At 32.7% G+C, this 18729-nt stretch overlaps 2 protein-coding genes across 9 annotated transcripts in view; one reads left to right on the forward strand and one right to left on the reverse strand.

Annotated features, from left to right (window-relative positions):
- Positions 1 to 4085: 4085 nt before the first annotated feature.
- On the reverse strand, positions 4086 to 4988 carry LOC131162741 (uncharacterized). The gene is made up of 2 exons (XM_058119347.1): positions 4572 to 4988; positions 4086 to 4172 (listed from the first exon to the last, which is right to left on the reverse strand). Exons 1-2 carry the CDS (start codon positions 4986 to 4988, stop codon positions 4086 to 4088), a joined length of 504 nt encoding a protein of 167 aa, XP_057975330.1.
- An 8462-nt stretch (positions 4989 to 13450) lies between these two features.
- Positions 13451 to 18729, forward strand: part of LOC131161591 (transcription initiation factor TFIID subunit 4b) — a 49888-nt gene continuing 44609 nt past the window's right edge. The window contains exons 1-3 of one of the 8 annotated variants that reach the window (XM_058117441.1): positions 13451 to 13708; positions 14307 to 14414; positions 14513 to 14618. In XM_058117441.1, the coding sequence (XP_057973424.1) occupies positions 14376 to 14414; positions 14513 to 14618 (145 nt within the window). In that variant the 5' untranslated portion in view covers positions 13451 to 13708; positions 14307 to 14375. Of the gene's footprint in view, positions 13771 to 14306; positions 14415 to 14512; positions 14619 to 18729 lie in introns of all 8 variants that reach the window. The other 7 variants (XM_058117444.1, XM_058117447.1, XM_058117443.1 and 4 more) reach the window with 7 other exon arrangements.

An 18729-nucleotide genomic window follows, 5' to 3' on the forward strand; every position in this document is an offset into this window, starting at 1 on the left:
ATAGTAATGTTTATGAATATGATGTTTTAGTCATTTGGTTGCTAATGGTATGCTTGTTAGAAAGTAAACATATTTTTCATTTTTTTTTTTTTTTTTTATGTTGTTAATGATATGTTGTTAGAACTTAAAGAGTATTTCTTTAATTGATGAGAAACATCGTCATACCAGAATCAATCATGTCAAATCATCATGAATATTAAGTTGAATGCAGAAGCATACCTGAATCCATAGTATTCCAAGATATGTCGAGCAGTACAGATGGTCTTTCATATCAACACGTAAAGTCCAGAGAATTCCTTATGCGTTCTCTGTATTCTCTTTTGGCGTTGGAATGACAAAAGAGAAATTACAGAACCGTCCATGTGATCCGGAGACCATAACCACTATATATATAACCGTTGGCCATATGTGTATTTTTGTTTTCGCCTATCATAATAAACGAAAATAACCATTAAAGTATCAACACATTAAAGGTCCACAACTGTTTCAGATACTTTAAATCCCATTATAATCCAAAATAGCTGATCACTTTTAAATAGGGCATTTCCTTATTAGATAGTCCACAACACATAATTGTTTCACATATATGTCCATAATTGAATTTTGATCTAACAATCTCCCACTTGGGCTATATGTGTAACCTCATAATTATGTATTGCAAACAATAGTCAAATGAGTTCAACTTTGCTATAATATCGAAATGTATCTATAACCAATCCGGTCCATCAATTATACTAACATAGGATCAAAGCGGCCTTTGTTACAATATTCATAACTCGACCCATTAATAGTCACATATGCCTATACAATTTGATGACATGGATTATGATGTGGATGTGTAGCATGGAAATTTCATGTAATGTGATCTCAACATGCCTTAGTGAGATCAAATCATAACACAAATCAGAGTGTGAAAACCAAACTTTATTTCTGTAGAAAATGACCTCAAAATAACCCATAAATTGGAATGACTAAAAAACATGTCTATATCGAAAAAAAACATCTATAAATTGCAAACTCCCACTAAAACTAAACATCATCTAGAAATATGATCCCCATCTGAGTAGTGTGCTCATGAAACTGTTTGGGTGGCAATCTCTTAGTAAGTAGATCCGCAACCATGGAGTTTGTACCAATGTGCTCTATAGACAACTAACCACTCTGAACTCTTTCTTTAACAACTAGGAACTTGATGTCTATATGCTTCGACTTCGTTGAGCTCCTGTTGTTGTTGGAATATAAAATTGCAGATTTAATGTCACAAAATAACTTAAGTGGTCTATCAATACTATCCACTATGCGCAGCCCTGTGATAAAATTTCGCAGCCATACTCCATGATTATACGCCTCAAAACACGTTATATACTTTGCTGTCAAGGTGGAAGAGGCTATAAGATACTATTTAGCACTCTTCCAAGAGATGGCACCTCCAGCAAGAAGAAAAATATAGCCCGATGTAGATTTCATACTATCTCGGCAACTTGCAAAATCAGAGTCAGTATACTTGATGATGTCAAGCTAATCTGACTTCCGATACGTGAGCATGCATTCTTTTGTTCTCTGTAAGCACCGCAATACCCATTTAGTTGCTTTCTAATGGTCTACTACTGGATTACTTAAATACCTACCTAACATCCCAGTAACGTACACAATATCTGGATGCATACAAACCTGAGCATACATTTGACTACATATAGCAGAAGCATAAGGAATCTTCTGCATTTCCTTTACCTCAAAATCATTCTTAGGATACTGATTGAGACTAAATTTGTCTCCCTTAGCCACAGGGGTATCACCTTGTTTACAATCTTGTATGTCATATCTTTTAAGAACCTTTTCGATATAGCTTTTTTGTGATGGTCCTAAAGTACCCCGAGAACGATCCCGGTGTATTTGTATCCTTAACACAAAAGAGACTTCATTAAGATCTTTCATCTCAAAATTCTTAGTTAGAAATCTCTTGGTTTCGGCAATAAGCCTATATCGTTGCTGGCGAGCAAGATGTCATCAACATACAAAATCAAAAAAATATACTTGCTCCCACTGAACTTATGATATGCACAGTCATCAACTGAATTCATCTCAAAACCAAACGAGATAATTACTTGATGAAACTTAATATACCATTGTCGAGATGCCTATTTGAGTCCATAGATGGATTTCTTTAGTTTGCAAACCATATTCTTTGAGTCTCCTAACACAAAGTTTTCTGGCTGCACCATATAGATTGTCTCATCAATGTTACCATTGAGAAATGTCGTCTTTACATCCATCTGATGTAACTCAAGATTGAAATGTGCCACTAATGCCATTATAATCCTAAAAGAGTCTTTCGAAGAAACTAGAGAGAAAGTCTTTTTATAATCAATGCCTTCTTTATGTGTAAAGCCCTCTGCAACAAGACGAGCGTTGTACCTTTCCACATTACCTTTTGAATCTTTCTTGGTCTTAAATATCCATTTACAACCAGTGGGTTTTGTACCTTCTGGCAATGGGATAAGATCCCAGACGTCATTGTCCTTCATCAACTTAATCTCCTCATTCATGACATCAATCCACTTATGAGAATTAGAACTTTCCATGACTTGACAAAAGTTAATAGGATCATCTACCATCACTCCAATGTCTACCTCATGTTCTTGAAGAAATACAATGTAATCATCTGGCACTGCACTTCTTCTCTCTCTAGTGGATCTTCTTAATGGCATAGGTTATTGATGAGTAAGAGTTTGTTCTCTTGGAATAATTTCTTGGGTGGGAGGTTCTACAACATTGTCTTGAATTAATGTGTCTTGAACAGGGTCAGGAATAAAATCCTGATAAATGCCAACAACACCTGTGGGAATATCTACATATTCCTCTTCAAAAACAAAGTCCCTAATTTTATCTCTCCCTACAAACTTGACATCCTCAAAGGATGGGGCATTTCATGACTAAAAAACGTCTTAGTTTTGAGATCATAAAATTTGTACCCCTTGGATCTTTCAGAGTACCCAATAAAATAACAACTCACCGTTCTTGAATCCAGTTTCTTTTCATTAGGCCTATAAGGTATTGCCTCAACTGGACATCCCCAAATATGAAAGTGGTTTAGACTAGATTTTTTACCTGTCCAAAGTTCATAAGGAGTTTTGGCAGTGGCTTTAGTTGGGACTTTGTTAAGTAAATATGTTACAGTCTTAAGTGCTTCTCCCCAGAGTGTTTATGGCAAGGTGGAATGACTAATCATACTCCTCACCATATCCTTAAGCGTCCTATTTCGTCTTTCAGCAAAACCATTCATAGTGGGCGAACTTGACATAGTGTATTGAGGGACAATACCGCATTCCTCTAGGAATTTAGCAAATGGCCCTGATCGTTGTTCACTTGAACTATCATATCTACCATAGTCTTCACCACCATGGTCAGATCTGATGGTTTTAATCCTTTTGTTGAGTTGATTTTCAACTGCAACTTTAAAATTTTCAAACACTTCCACTGACTATGACTTTTCATTAATGAGATATATATATATATATATAGCCATATCTGGAAAAATCATCTATGAATGTTATAAAATATTGTTGACCATTCCAAGCAGCCATAGGGAATGGCCCACAAATATCCATGTGTATAAGTTCTAAGACGTCAAAGGTCCTATTGGCTTCAAATCTCCTTTTATTGGTTTGTTTTCCCTTAATACAACTTACACAAACATTAAAATTCGTGAAATCTAAGGGGTCTAGAATTTCGTTTGCCACAAGTCTCTCTATTCTCTGTTTGGAGATATGACCTAATCTCTTGTGTCATAATGTAACTTAATTCTCCCCAGGTAATTTTCTCTTGGTACCACATGTACTTAAATGCAGGGATTCATTAAATGAAGCAATTGTATCTATCATATAAAGATTATCATAACCTGATAAAGAACCAGAACCAATCAATTTTGAATCATGAAACAAACTAAATTTTCCATTCCCAAATGAACAATAATAACCAAACTTGTCCAAAGCATAAATATAAATCAAGTTCCGTCTAAAAGACCGTACAATAAATGTTTCAACAAGATCCAAATAAAATCTAGTTTTTAACAATAATCTAAATAGTCATATTGCCTCAACTTGAACTGTCTTTCCATCTCCCACATAGAAGTATCTTTCAGCATCATTTGGCTTTCGGCAATTCAGGCAACCCTGCATAGACACACTGATGTGAGTGGTTGCACCAGAATCTATCCACCAATTGTGTTTAGGTACCGAAATTAAATTATCCTCAGAACAAACCAAATTAAGAAGCATACCTTTCTTAGCACGCCAGGCGTGATAGTTGGTGCATTACTTCTTCCTATGCCCTTTAGCTCCATAGAAGAAACAACATGTACCTTCCTGTTCAGTAGGTTTCTTTTCCTGTTTCTTTTGAGGTGTTGTATCTGTAGCAGTCTTACCCTTCTTCATCTCCTTCCCTTTTTACTTGAAGGTCGAGGCTGGGTAAGCACACTCTGCCTTATCTTACTTAAGTCTTTCCTCTCCTTGTATACAGTGTGAGATAAGCTCATTCAGAGACCAGGTCTCTTTCTGACAGTTATAGCTCACCTTAAACTGGCTAAACTGTGCCGGAAGGGATAATAATACCAAATGCACTAACAAGTCCTCAGAGAGTTCAAGTTTAAGTGCTTTCAACTTAGAAGTAAGATGAAATAGCTCTAAAATGTACTCCCTAATGTTACCGTTATCCTTATACCTCATTGAAATTAGGCTTGTCAAGAGTGTACTAATTTTAGACTTTTCATTCTTGACAAACCTCTTTTCAATATCGGCAAGAAAATCTTTAGTTGTAGTTATTTTATCTAACATAGTGCCCCTAAATGCTTCTGGAATGGCTCTCTTCATGATCATCATACACATGCGATTTAATTTCTCCCACCTTTTAAAGTCCCTTTTCTCATCAGAGGTAGTTTTGTTCGTAATAGGTGGGGAAGAATCAATCCTTAACGCAAGGTCAAGATCCATGACTCCGAAAACAATTAAAAGTTCTCTTTCCATGACTTAAAGTTCGAGTCATTTAGCATAAGAATATAATTGATGTTGGATGTAAATTAGTAAGAGTCATAACTGAACAGAGAATAACAAACAACCATAAAAATTAAAACAAGCTCACATAAATCCTAAACCAAAATTAAATTCAAAAACAGGTAATTCCCATCTTAAGATATCGTGTACTCCATTAATATTTTATTTTTGGACAAATATATTAATTTGTAAGTGATATCTTGGTGTAGTAATCAAATGACGATAATAAGAATATGTCAAATAATAAATCTTCCTTTGCGCCGAATTATTATTCACATGTTAAATAGACCGAAAAATTATCACGCATTTATTACCACATGTGCAGATGCAATTTTGTCAAAAAATTTATCTTCCATTGAGCCGATCAATTTTTACATACATTACACGCACACAAACCGTTTATATTTTAAAACAAAATTGATTGCCACAGGAGTGGTCACTTTGGCGACTTGTTGTTTTAATCAACTTCATTTCAAAACATATATATACATATATATGTCCTTAAAAATACCCATATTTGAATTTATTTTATAACTTCCATCCTTTGACCATCCTTCCTTTAAAAACTGTTGGGCCTTAATTTTAATTTGATTCGAATTTACTAAAAGATAAAACAAAAAATTCAAACCAAATCTTTATTTCAAAAATATAATAACTAGATTTAAACTACAACTAAATATCTCACGATCTCCATAAAAAACAAAATTTCCAAAAAAGTTATTATTATTATTTTGGATCCGAATTTCCAGATTTAAAAAAAAAAAACAAAGATTTATTCAAATCAACCCAAAATTAAGAAACTATTTCCTAATGATTCAACATGAAGCTGCTTTGATACCACTTGTAAGAACTTAAAGAGTATTTCCTTAAGTGAGAGAACCATCATCATGCTAGAATCAGTCATGTCAAATCATCAAGAACATTAAACTGAATATGGAATCCATAGTGTTCAAAGATGTGTCGAGCCGTGCATATGGCCTTCTAGATCAACATGTAATGTCCGGAGAATTCCTTCTGTGTTTTCTGTATTCTCCTTTGGCGATGGGATGACAAAAGAGAAATTATATATCCGTCCATGTGATTCAGGGAGCACAACCACTATATATATAATCATTGGACATATATGTGTATTTTCGTTTTCGCCCATCATAATAAATGAAAATAATCATTAAAGTATCCACACATTAAAGGTCCGCAACTGTTTCAAATACATTAAAGTCTATTATAATCCAAAATAACCGATCACTTTTAAATAGGGCATTTCCTTATTAGACAGTCTACAACATATAATTGTTTCACATATATGCCCATAATTGAATTTTGATCCAACATATGCATGTCAAAAAATAGACATAATATATTTTTATTAGTTTCGAAAACTTCTTTATATTGTATTATAAATGTAAAATTGAAAATCGAAAAGTTTTTAGTGTGTTAGTCATATTGTTATTTTTTAAATAAGAATTTTATTAATTTAATATATTTAACTTCAATGACACTAGTTTAAATATTGTTTTTAATGTAACATTGGAAAAAATTTAACATATATTCATTGGTCTGCGTGATTTTTTTTTCTTTTCTACTTCGCTTTTAAACAAATTAAATTTTAATTTGAACCAAACCATCCAATATTCAAGGACACTCAAGTTGATTCAAACCACATCATTATTGACTTCTCATCAAACCACAAGATTAGTTTAGTTAGAATTTTAAGCCCAACTTGTCTAATAAACATCTCTATCAAAACTATTTATTCTTATTCATTTATTTCATACAAATATTGTAAAAATAAAAAATATAGATTTTTTTTGTAATTTGTTGAAAAATTAAAATGAAACTACACATTCCTAACTAATTTTAAACTCTTCTCCTTTTTTTTTTTACCACATTATCTATCTTGAAATATGAGAATGTTATAATTTATTTATAATTTCATTATTAAAATTTTCATTATCTTAATTCTTCCTACTATTTTTTTGAAAAAATATTAGTTTACATTCCAAATTTGAATATATATATTTCTATATTATCTCAATTTTCCTTACAATATCTTAAAAAAATAAAATTATGGAAGATAGTGTACGTATACTAATCCAATAAATAAATAAAAATAATTGATACATACAACTATAGAGTCCTATTTCTCTTATTGTTTATTTTTTGGAAGGCAAACGGGTCCGTGCGTCAAATACTTAATTCCCGGGATATATCGCTATCCTGCCAGCCCAATCAACTTCCCCGCCTCTACCCTAGTGGCGAACTCCATACTGTGTTTTTGGTTAAGCGCAGAAACTCCATAATTTTATTTTGCTAAGCTCTGACCAAAATTTGAACAAAATTGTAGTAGTTTGAAAAACGGATGAGATTGATCCTGAGGAAGAATGAAGTTCTTTTGAAATAATTCAAGATCGTTCTGAATTTATTTCTGGAAAAATTTCTTTTTTAGGACCAAAAATTTTAAACCACTTTATGAACCAATTTGGAAAGGATTTACAGATCTTTTAATCAAAGTGCATGAACCAAGGATGAGAATAGTTTCAAAGGAAGAGTACATTTTACCAAGCGTCAATGTAATCTTTGTAGTCATAAGTTTGAGGAATAAAATTTCCTTTAAATTTTCTTGAATTTCTTGGATGGGTTCCCCATTCAGAAGGAGAAATGATTTTGAAAATCTTGAGTTTTGAAAAAATAATTTTTGAAGAATCCTGAAGGTCGTAATTATGATCGATTACAACCGAATTGGATTCAACAAGAATTTGTTCATAAAACTTTCTATTCTTTAATGGATCCGGGGTGTCAAAATGGCATCTAGAAAATAAATAGTTTTTGATGACATCGAAGGGAGTGGAGTCTTCCCATTCAGGTTCAATGAGGAAGAGATCTTTGAAGCCTTTTGAATAATATCCTTTAGTAACAGGGACCTTTTGAACTTGGGCCTCAGAAGACTGGGCCTGACTTTCCATGACTTGCTTGAATGAAGGGGTTTGAATAGTTTGGGGCCTTGAAAGAGGGTTGAACCTATTGTGAATAGGAATTTGAGTTTGATGGGCCTTTGAACTAGATGGTTGGGATGCTTGAACTTTTGAATCTTGAGGTTTTGAGTAAAGGTCTTTAGCTGTTATAATATTTTTGGCACTGGCACATTCAATTCTGAGTAAAAACTCTTTGTTAAATAAATCGTCTTGAAATTTTTGAATGCATAAAACAATTGATAAAATTTCTTTTTTGATGGTGGAATAGTTAACTTGAGGTCCTGACCAGGCTCCTGAGTGGAAGTTGACTAGGGTTTCTTTAGAATCATTTTTTTGTTTGAGAATACCTCCAAATCCAACATTAGAGGCATCGGTTTCGACTATCATGAAAGCCTTAGGGTCTGGAAGATTAAGGTAAGGAAAAGTTTTGACGTTTTGACTTTAATGACAATTTGAGTACTTTCATCTGTCCAAATTGGAGGATTCTTTCTAATTCTTTTGAATAATGGTTTGATTAAAATTCTAATATTTGGAATAAAGTCAACGACATAATTGAGGCATCCTAAAAATCTTTGTAGTTGATTTTTATTTTTGATTTCATTTGGAAATTTGTCTGCAAATTTTAAAGATCTTTGGATGAGAGTGATTTTATTTTGATAAATTTGATGTCCTAAAAACCTAATATTGGTTTGAAACAACTTGATTTTTGGTTGGGAGACATCTAGCCCATTTCTTTTAACAATATTATAAAAAATGTTGAGATGCTTAAAATGTTGACTTATGGATTCAAAGTATACAAGGACATCGTCAATGTATACAATAATGAATTTTGAATAATCATTGAAAATTTCATTCATAATATTTTGAAATTCTGAGGGTGTATTTTTTAAACCAAACGACATTACGTTCCATTCATAGTGTCCGAATGATACTATAAATGTTGTTTTATGTTTATCTTCTTTTGCAATTTGTATTTGCCAAAATCCTGATATCAAACTTTGAATATATTGACACTGTATTTGATCTATTGAGTAAATTCCTCTTGTTAGGTATTGGATATCTAATCCATTATAAAGCTTTATTTAATGGTTTGTAGTTAATAACAAGCCTTGGAGCACCTCTTTCTATTTCAACTTGATTTTGAGCATAGAAGGCAGCACAACTCCAAGGAGATTTACTTTTTCGAATTAATCCTTTGTTAAGTAATTCTTGAATCTCTTTTTTCCAGTATTCAAGTAGTTCTTTGTTCATTTGAATATGCCTTGCTTTAGTAGGTATTTTGTCTTCTGTAAAGTCTTTTGTATAAGGTAATTTGACAGAATGTTTTTTTTCTATTCCAAAAGACATTTGGAAGATTTGAACAGACTTCTTTTTCAAGTTTGTCTTTGAATAAATGAATTTGATTTTTGATTTCTGGATCTTGAATTTTTTCTTCTATCCTTTTATGATGAATTTCTTTGGTTAAGGATTTTATATGCTCTCTTATTATGAATAAGATTGACCCTACTAACTGCTAAGTCTTTGAGCATATTAACTTCTTTTTCTTGCATTTTATTTATGAATTCGAATGAAATATTTTGTCCACCAATTGAAGTATGAATCCCAATTTCATCAACTTTAAAAGGTAAATCATTGTAAAAAATGGGGTTCCTAATATGATTTCTTGTTGCATATTTTTTACAAGTACGAACGTTGTTTTGAGGCAGATGTCTTGTTTACACACATGAACGTCTGAAATCTTGTATTGAATTTTTAAAGTTGAATTTGTCGCACTATATAATTGCATCTTTGCTTTTTCGTAGTAGTAAGTTGGTATGAGGCCTTGAATACAGTTCATATCCGCTCTTGTGTCTAAAAGAGCACGAGCTTCAAGGATAAATGATTTGTTAATTACAATCTTAATTTCTGAATACCATTTATGAATATTGATTCTTGATAGGAATCCAAGGAATGCTTCTTCCTTAGGATTATATTGGAATTCTTCATTTGGATCTATAATTTCTTCAACTTTTGATTTTCCTTTTGTATCAATTTTATCAATTCTTGTTTGTAATTGATACATATTATTCTTAAATTTTTCATTCTGTTCTTTTAACAATCTAATTTCTTCCTTGGTTTGATTTATTTCCCTTTGTAAGTCTTGAATATTTGGTTCAATACTTGTCTTGAATTCTATATCTCTGTATCTATTAATAATTTCATTGATATCAAATCCTTTATTTATTTTTGGAGTCTTGTCTTTTTCTAAATTCTTTTTTAATTGATGTAAGTATTTATTTTTATTTTTGGATCATTGATGTGTTAAGTATTTATTTTTATTTTTGGATCATTGATGTGTTCAATCATTTCAAAAATGATTTCATTTTCTTTTGAGATTACATTAATTGATTTGGAACATTTGTTACATGAACAAAATTCAATGTCTTCTTGATAGGATTCTTCGGAGCTGCTTTAAGTTTCTGACCTTGAACTTGTTTGAATTTCATTGATCAATTCATTGTCTGTTTCTGATAATGAAGTTTCTTCGGAATTTTCTGATTCACTACTTATTATCAGATTTAGCATTTGTTTTTTGAGTTTTTCTTCAATGTTTAATTCTTTGATTTCTGGTTTGACCCTACAATATCTCGCATAATGACCTTTCTTTCCACATTTGAAACAGGTTTTTTGATTCTTTTCTCAAGTTTGATATTTTTCCTTATTTTGAGATTTTGAAGGTTTTTCATATTTTATTTTCTTTCTTTTCTTGTAATAATCTTTATCGTTTTTCTCATAATATCTTTTTGATGGTTTATATTTTTTATGCATATGTTTTTTATGATGTTTCTTTGAAGGTGCTTTGATTCTTTCATAGCCATATTGGGCACATAAATCACCAAGTTCTCCTTTAGTTCTTTTAAGCTCGCTTTTCATTTGAGATTGAATTTTTAATTCATTACGGAGTTTGAGTCCTTTATGATTTATAACACAAACAATTTGACAATAGGTAATTGATTCATAATTTGATCTTAAAGTTTCTTTGACTTGATTTCTAACTCTTTGAGCAAATAATTTTGGTATCCACTTATGAATTTTTTTCCAAAAGCCACATCTTCCATTTGTTCTACTCATTATTTTTGCAATAAAAATATATTCATACCATTGAAAATCTGATAATTTTGGACATGTAAGGTTCAAGAGTATAACACTACTCTTTTCGTGTTGACTAGTTGAGTCTCCTATGAATTGCCTAAAGATTGACCAAATAAGTGTTGCGACAGCATTGCTTTCTTGAGTTTGAATTCCATTTTCTTCTTTGACCTTTTTTGCTTCCATTATTTGATCTATTTTATGAGGAGTGAGATAATGATCCCACCATTCTTTGAGAGTTCCAACAAAACCATGAGTTATTAAGGCAACTATTTGGCTTTCACTAACTCTTTGGGAATGTAGTCTAAAGGCTGTGGCTGCGACTGACATTTGATGTAATAATGCATGAATTTGATGTTCTATTAAACCATCAATTCTCCATTCATGAATTTCATTTCCTTGAAATATTTTATGGGATAACATATCATTTGATTTTTCAAATAAGAGGCTTGGAGGTGTTGGCTTTTTGTAATTAGTTCTTTGACTTTGATTTTTCCAATTTCTGATTTTATTGATTTCAAAATCTTCATTGTCTTGAAAGTTAGATTCTAAAACATTAATGGCTTCATCTTTTGTTAACATATTGATTTTTAAGTTTGTAGTTTTATTGATAAGTTTGTCTAATTTTTGAGTAAGTAATTCATTTTTTTTTTTGAAATTTGAAATCCTTTAGACTTTTATCTAAAGTGTTAATAGGTATTGGGTTATCTAATTTGGGTTTTGTTTTACTGGATTCTCCAATTTCATAAGTACTATTTTCTTTGATTTCAGAAAGGTATTCTAAATGATTTTCTATTCTTGTTCATTGGCATGCCATTGTCCTGAGCATCTGATTTGTATAGTTATTTTGGCTGATTAATTGATCAACTTCTGAGTTTCCTTTAGTTTATTTGAAAGGTGAGGCAATTACCTCTAATCCTTCAAATTGAATTTTGAAAAAACTTGCAGGAGGATGTGTTGTTGACACATAATTGTTATCTACTAATTTCCAATTTTTCTTTTTATCATTTATAACATTTACAGATTGCCTTTGTTTGACATAGTTAACAAATGGAATATCTCTTTTTAATCTATGCATTTCTTTAAACCATGCAGCTTTAATTTTTCCCTTTCTTCTTCATTATAGTTTTTAAAATTTTTTTCTCTATTTTCTTTGTTAAGTTCATGTTTGTAATCTCTTCTAATTTTTTCCATATTTGGCTCGAAAGCTTTGTCGATTATCATGAGATTTTTTATTTGATGTTCTTCTTTTAAAATTTCTCTTTGATCTTCCGTTAAAATTTGAGATTCTGTTGGAGAGGTTGGTTCAGATACTTCTTGATAATATCCTTGAGGGATCTCTGGACCAAAATCAACTCCTTTAAGTTTGAGATTTTTATTTGATTCTGTATATGTATATAAGCTTGAAATATTTTTTCTTCCTAAGTCAATTGACTGTTTTGAAGATGATCAATGCTCCTACTTCTTGTTAATAATGACTGAAAATTAATTTTAATGTTTCCACTTTCATCTTGAATTATTTTTGTGGCAACTGTTTTTTGAACATTTGGAATAATTTCATGATCGATTTCGTTTAAGTTATTGAATAAATGTAAAATTGAAAATCGAAAAGTTTTTAGTGTGTTAGTCATATTGTTATTTTTTAAATAAGAATTTTATTAATTTAATATATTTAACTTCAATGACACTAGTTTAAATATTGTTTTTTAATGTAACATTGGAAAAAATTTAAATATATTCATTGATTTGCAAGATTTTTTTTTCTTTTCTACTTCGCTTTTAAACAAATTAAATTTTAATTTGAACCAAACCATCCAATATTCAAGGATACTCAAGTAGATTCAAACCACATCATTATTAACTTCTCGTCAAACCATAAGACCAGTTTAGTTAGAATTTTAAGCCCAACTTGGCTAATAAACATCTCTATCAAAACTATTTATTCTTATTTATTTATTTCATACAAATATTGTAAAAATAAAAAATATAATTTTTATTTTGTAATTTGTTGAAAAATTAAAATGAAACTAATTTTAGACTCTTCTCCTTTTTTTTTGACCACATTATCTATCTTGAAATATAAGAATGTTATAATTTATTTAGAATTTCATTATTAAAATTTCCATTATCTTAATTCTTGCTACTATTTTTTTGAAAAAAATATTAGTTTACATTCAGAATTTGAATATATATATTTCTATATTATCTCAATTTTCCTTACAATATCTTAAAAAAATAAAAATATGGAAGATAGTGTACGTATACTAATCCAATAAATAAATAAAAATAATTGATACATACATCTCATTGTTCATTTTTTGGAAGGCAAATGGGTCCGTGCGTCAAATACTTTGTTCCCGGGATATGTCGCTATCCTGGCAGCCCGATCAGAGCCTTCCCCGCCTCTACCCCAGCGGCGAACTCCATACTGTTTTTTGGGCTAAGCGCAGAAACTCCATAATTTTATTTTGCTAAGCTCTGTACTCCATACTTGCGCTATTCATCTCTGCAACTCTCTCCGTTGGACGGCCACAAAACCCTCGCCCAGCTTCATTCCAGGTGCGTGCGTCCTCTAGGGCTCGATTTATCTCTCTAGGGCTCGTATCTCGGCATTCGGATTGGTATGTGTATGTGTGTGCACACATATTTAAAAATTTGTTTAAAAAATAGCGTTATGAATGTTATGTCGTATTGCTAAATCATGACTTTTGAGATGTTATAATTGTGGTTTAAAAGAAAATGTGTTAGTACTTTATTAAGAGATTATTGTAGCTTTCCTGCTTGCAGAAAATGTTTTTAATAAATGTCGATCACTGTAATTGAAAGCTAGAAAATAGATTTGACGAATTGTTTTGGCATATTATTCAAATGGATAGCGGTTATGCAATAGCAGAAAGATTGTGGGTTTGAATCCGGCGTGGGGTATTGTAAAGAGAAAAAAATCGCTCATTCTGCAAGAAACTTTTAATGGGAAAATATTTTTCAAAAAAATGGGAATGTGGTAGAAACATTTGTAGACAAAACAAAAGGGTGAAATTAACAACATTACCAAACAGACATGGAACGCTGTTCTTTAATTTGCAAATTTGTGAAATAATCCTTCACCTTTCCTGTCATTGTTCCACTTCAGTTTATTATTTACATTTTATTTTTCCAGGAACACAGATCTAAAGCAGATTGTCTGTTATTTCAGCTGCCAGCCCTAATCAGTCTCATAAACATTGTAATGGACCCTTCAATCATGAAGCTCCTTGAAGAGGATGAGGTTCTCATTCTCTCTTTCGCTCCCCCAACCCCTCCTTTTATTTTATTAAAAATTTCAACGAAACTTCTGGTGCTGCAACTTCTTTTTTATGTGTGTAGGACGAAACTATGCATTCTGGCGCAGATGTTGAGGCCTTCACAGCTGCACTGAATAGGGACATAGAAGGAGATAATTCTTCATCGCAGCTCCCTGATTCTGATGGTGGTGCAAATTTGATTCTTCTTGTTTCCGTTTTCACATTTCATTTATGATTTGTCTATTAATTTTGTGTTGTGTGCAGTTATTGTCTAATTTGAAACCACATAGAAAACTACACCATAGAAAGTTGATGAGACTCACTATTCAAATAATGATGCTTTCAAGCATATTAATGCTCTCTTACTGTTAATAGAGGATCTTTTATGGGAGAGACGATGCAAAGCTATATTGCTGATAAGAGCATACATTGTATGCTGAATTTACTAGTTTTACTTGTTGGTACGCTGGAACGGAATGAGTTGGGAATGAAATTGAATGATGAACATATAAAAATATAAAGACCAATTCCATTCCATTTCATTCCATCCTTGTGTACCAAAAAATTGGGTTACAGAATCTATTCAGCTCAAGCAACATAGGGTTCATTGGTTAGACCATCGCAAAATATTCTGCAAAGGGTCACCAATTTTCCATATTAGGCTACCGAAAACATTTTCTTTGATCTGTTAAGATAGTATATATTAAGAGGGCATCAAAGGGGATGGCAACCCGAAGCACAGGAAATAAACCACCTTGAATGGTGTCACAAAAATGAAAAATTACATTGAACTCATTTGTTACAAGTCCACTATGCCAACTAGTAACTGCAGTAAACCACAGCTCTTTGCTGAACTGAAGCGTTGTGATTGAATTTTTAAATGCTCTTTTGTTCCTCTATTTCCAAACACATTAGAAAATTGCAAGAGAAATGAGAGACAAGGCTTTCCTCTTTTTCTTTGTTGCCTGAATCCCTCTCTAGGCCCAGAGCTCCCCTCCAATAGATCTAGCTGTAACCTTCTGTTGTCCGATTAGAGTCAGAGCCACATTCCAAAGATTTATGGTATAGGGGCAATGGAGGAGGATGTGGTTTACTAAATCTGCCTCAGCCATGCTAAGGGCGCATCTGTTGGTCAGTTGGTGATGGAGAACCCCCCTTTTTTGCAAGTTGTCTAGGGTCAAGATCTTACCATATGTTGCTTCCTAGGTAAAAAAGGCAACATTTGTAAGGGCAGCTGTCTTCCATATTTGAGACCAAGGGAAGTGAATGTTGTTCGACTCCTAGAGAAAAAGTTTCCTATAGAAGGATCTAATAGTGAAGACTGCCTTCCTCCAAGGAGTAAACAAGAAGGTCAAGAGTGTTTTGAAACTGGATCATGTAAAGATAACTATAGGAAGCGATGAACTGGTGGAGTTCTTGATCTTCTGCACTTTAATGAAAGGGGATGTTCCTGAAAAACCCCTTGTTTGATGTTTGAAGGTGTTGGCCTATGCAGGCATCTTTATCACCAACCATGTTGTAGATGGCTATAAATGAGACATTAAGCGCCTCTAGATTACTCCACACATCATGCCAAAAATATATGTTGTTAGCATTCCCTAGGTGGAATCTAATAAAGGAGAAAAAGTCATTCCAACTTTCCCTAATGTATATCCACACCCCTATGCCACGTGGTCCTATGCTAGGCCAGGAGATGCACTCATTGTGTCCAAGTCCATATTTCATGACAATGATTTCCTGCCAAAGATGATCTTTCTCAATCAAGAATCTGCACAACCATTTCTCAAAAAGCGCTTTACTGAAGATGTGAAGGGACTTTAAACCTAAGCCTCTTGTTCAAATTGTCTTTTTCACCATGCCTCATTTGACTAGTGGATGTTGAATTTTGCCCCAAGCTCCCCATAGGAACCTCCCTTGAATCCTTTCCCATCTTTTGGCAAGAGAAATCAATAGTGGGCTGGCAGCTGAGCTGTCTCAGAATTTCAACATGATAACTTTTTTCTGGAATTGAATGTTGTTGGAAATATTTTGTTACCCAAAACGTGTTGTATGACGCACAATCTAATCGGTGTTGTTCCATTTTTTCTTCTAAGGTTTGTTATGAAGTCGTGAAATTGTTGAAATAGGAAGCTTTTTCAGATGCTTGGTCCTCGATTTAGTGGTTTACATTGAAAATTTTGTTTGGAGGTTATAATTTTAAAGCTTGAAAAATGTGGTTTATTATTTGGCAAAAAATATGCCTTCATGCCTAAAAAGTGCTACTCTTTTGAAGCTTGGAAAAGTATTGGGGGGTTCACCTTTAGTATTTAGACAACAAAATTGAGTTTCATTGTATGAAAGATAGTTTCAAAAAGTAAAAAAGAACGGTGAGGGTCTTATTGTTCCAATTGGGTGAGGAATAGACCATTAAGTCAGTTGTTTTTGTAGCACAAAGTTTTTTCATGTCATGTTTCCCATTTCCATCTACGCCTGTTAAAGGAGAAAACGTCCCCATTGGCAAAATCTGCTATCTTCACTCTCTTTTACGTCATCCCTTGGTCTTTATGAGGGGTAAAGAGGCTTATCTATGTGGGTTGATCCTATCATATATGCTATGGTTTGAGGAAAAGTTACGGTAGGGTTGTTTATAAAAGTTTGAGTGGGATGTAATTTTCGTTTTGAATGTCATATAAGAACAATTGTTTTTTTTTGCTACTTGTCCTTGAGCAGTCAGGAGCACTTCTTATTCAAATATTCAAATAAATAAATATTGGAGTTCTAAAGTGTTCATTAGAGATTGCATGACAGAGTACTACAACTATAGATTCAGCCACCTATTTGACGTACATAACTTGGTTGTAGATTTAGGAAATTGGGATGCATGTGTTAAACTTTGTTTTGTTTGTATTTTTTATTATTTAGGGTTAAAGTGTGATTATGTTCTAATTAAGGTTAGTTGGAATTTTTTGGATAAGGTGTTGGATAGAAAAGGGTTTGGGGAGAGATGGAGGTTTTGGATGAAGGGTTGCTTGTCTAATGCTTTCTTTTTGGTTATCATGAATTGAGAACCTGAATTGTGGTTTAGAGTGTCGACGATTGGAAGTCAGTAGGGAGGGGTTTTATGTGTCCTTTCTTTAGTTTGCTAATGACACTATGTTCTTCATTCGTGAACATAGAGATTCTTTTTTGAACATTTACTCTTCTTTAAAATTTTGAGAAGGTTTATGGGCTTTAAATTAATATGGGAAAGAGTGGTACAATGGTTGTCAATTTAACATCTAGTAGGTCTAGAGAGTTGCATTCGTTAGCAGTTGTGGTCTACTAGATTGGCCCTTGTCTTATCTAGGTGTCTTTTTAGGCGATATCCTAAACCTATGGTTTTTTGGGATCCAACGGTGGAAAGAGTTTCTAAGTGTTTGGATGGGTGGAAAGGTGCGTTACTTTCTCTATAGGGTTGCATTACTCTTATTCATATTTGTCTTGCTAGTATCCCTCTTTATTATTTGTTTGTTTTTAGGATTTCGGTGGGGATAGCCAAAAAGATTGAGAAGTTCATGCCAGATTTTCTTTGGTCTAGGGTTGGGGATAAGAGGGATCTTGTAATTGGGAGATTGTTTGGTTTAGGTTGGAGGGTGGTTTCAGTCTTAGTAAGTTGGTGTCTAAAAACACTGCTCGTTTGACTAAATGGTTAAGGCGGCTTCCCTTAGAGGATTACAAGTAAGTTTGGATTGCATGTGAATGGTTGGGATGCCAATTTAGGAATTAGATGTTTATCGGAAAGAGGTGTATTTCTCATGTCTATCCCCTCTTAGTTCCTCATACAAATTTTGTCTTGGGTAATGGCTCTCAAAGAAGTTTTTGGAAAGACATCTGAGTGTGTAATTTTGCTTTGTCAAATTCTTTTCCTTGTCTTTATCATTTGAGTTTGGGACGTAATGAGGTTATTTCCTTCATTTTTTATTTTTGAAGGTCATTCGTTTTCCTGGGATTTCCATTTCTGAGAAACTTTTAATGATAGGGAGGGGGAGGAGTTGTCTTTCTTCTTGATGTTATTGGGCAATTGCTGTCCTCCCTTTAGGGCAGATAGTCGTTCTTGGTCTTTAGACTCTTTGGGGGTTTATTCTTGCAAATCCTTTTTTGATTGCTTGATTAATGCCAATATTTTATTTCCACACTTTAAAATTATTTGGAAGGCCAATGTGTTCCCTCTAAGATGAAGGCTTTTATTTGGTTGGTTGTTCTTAGTTAAGTTAACACCACAGTCTGTTGTAGAGTAGGAGACCTTCAATGGCACTTTCTCTTGATATCTGTTCTCTTTGT

The sequence above is a fragment of the Malania oleifera genome, chromosome 8, assembly GCF_029873635.1.
Source record: "Malania oleifera isolate guangnan ecotype guangnan chromosome 8, ASM2987363v1, whole genome shotgun sequence".
NCBI classification, from domain to species: Eukaryota; Viridiplantae; Streptophyta; class Magnoliopsida; order Santalales; family Ximeniaceae; genus Malania; species Malania oleifera.

Bases quoted from the DNA above. Each gene is read 5' to 3' on its own strand.
- LOC131162741 (XM_058119347.1), bottom strand. From the start codon at position 4,988: ATGGATCTTGACCTTGCGTTAAGGATTGATTCTTCCCCACCTATTACG. The intron at 4,173-4,571 runs GTGAGCTATAAC...GTGTCTATGCAG, and splicing joins CACAGTTTAGCCAGTTTAAG to GGTTGCCTGAATTGCCGAAA.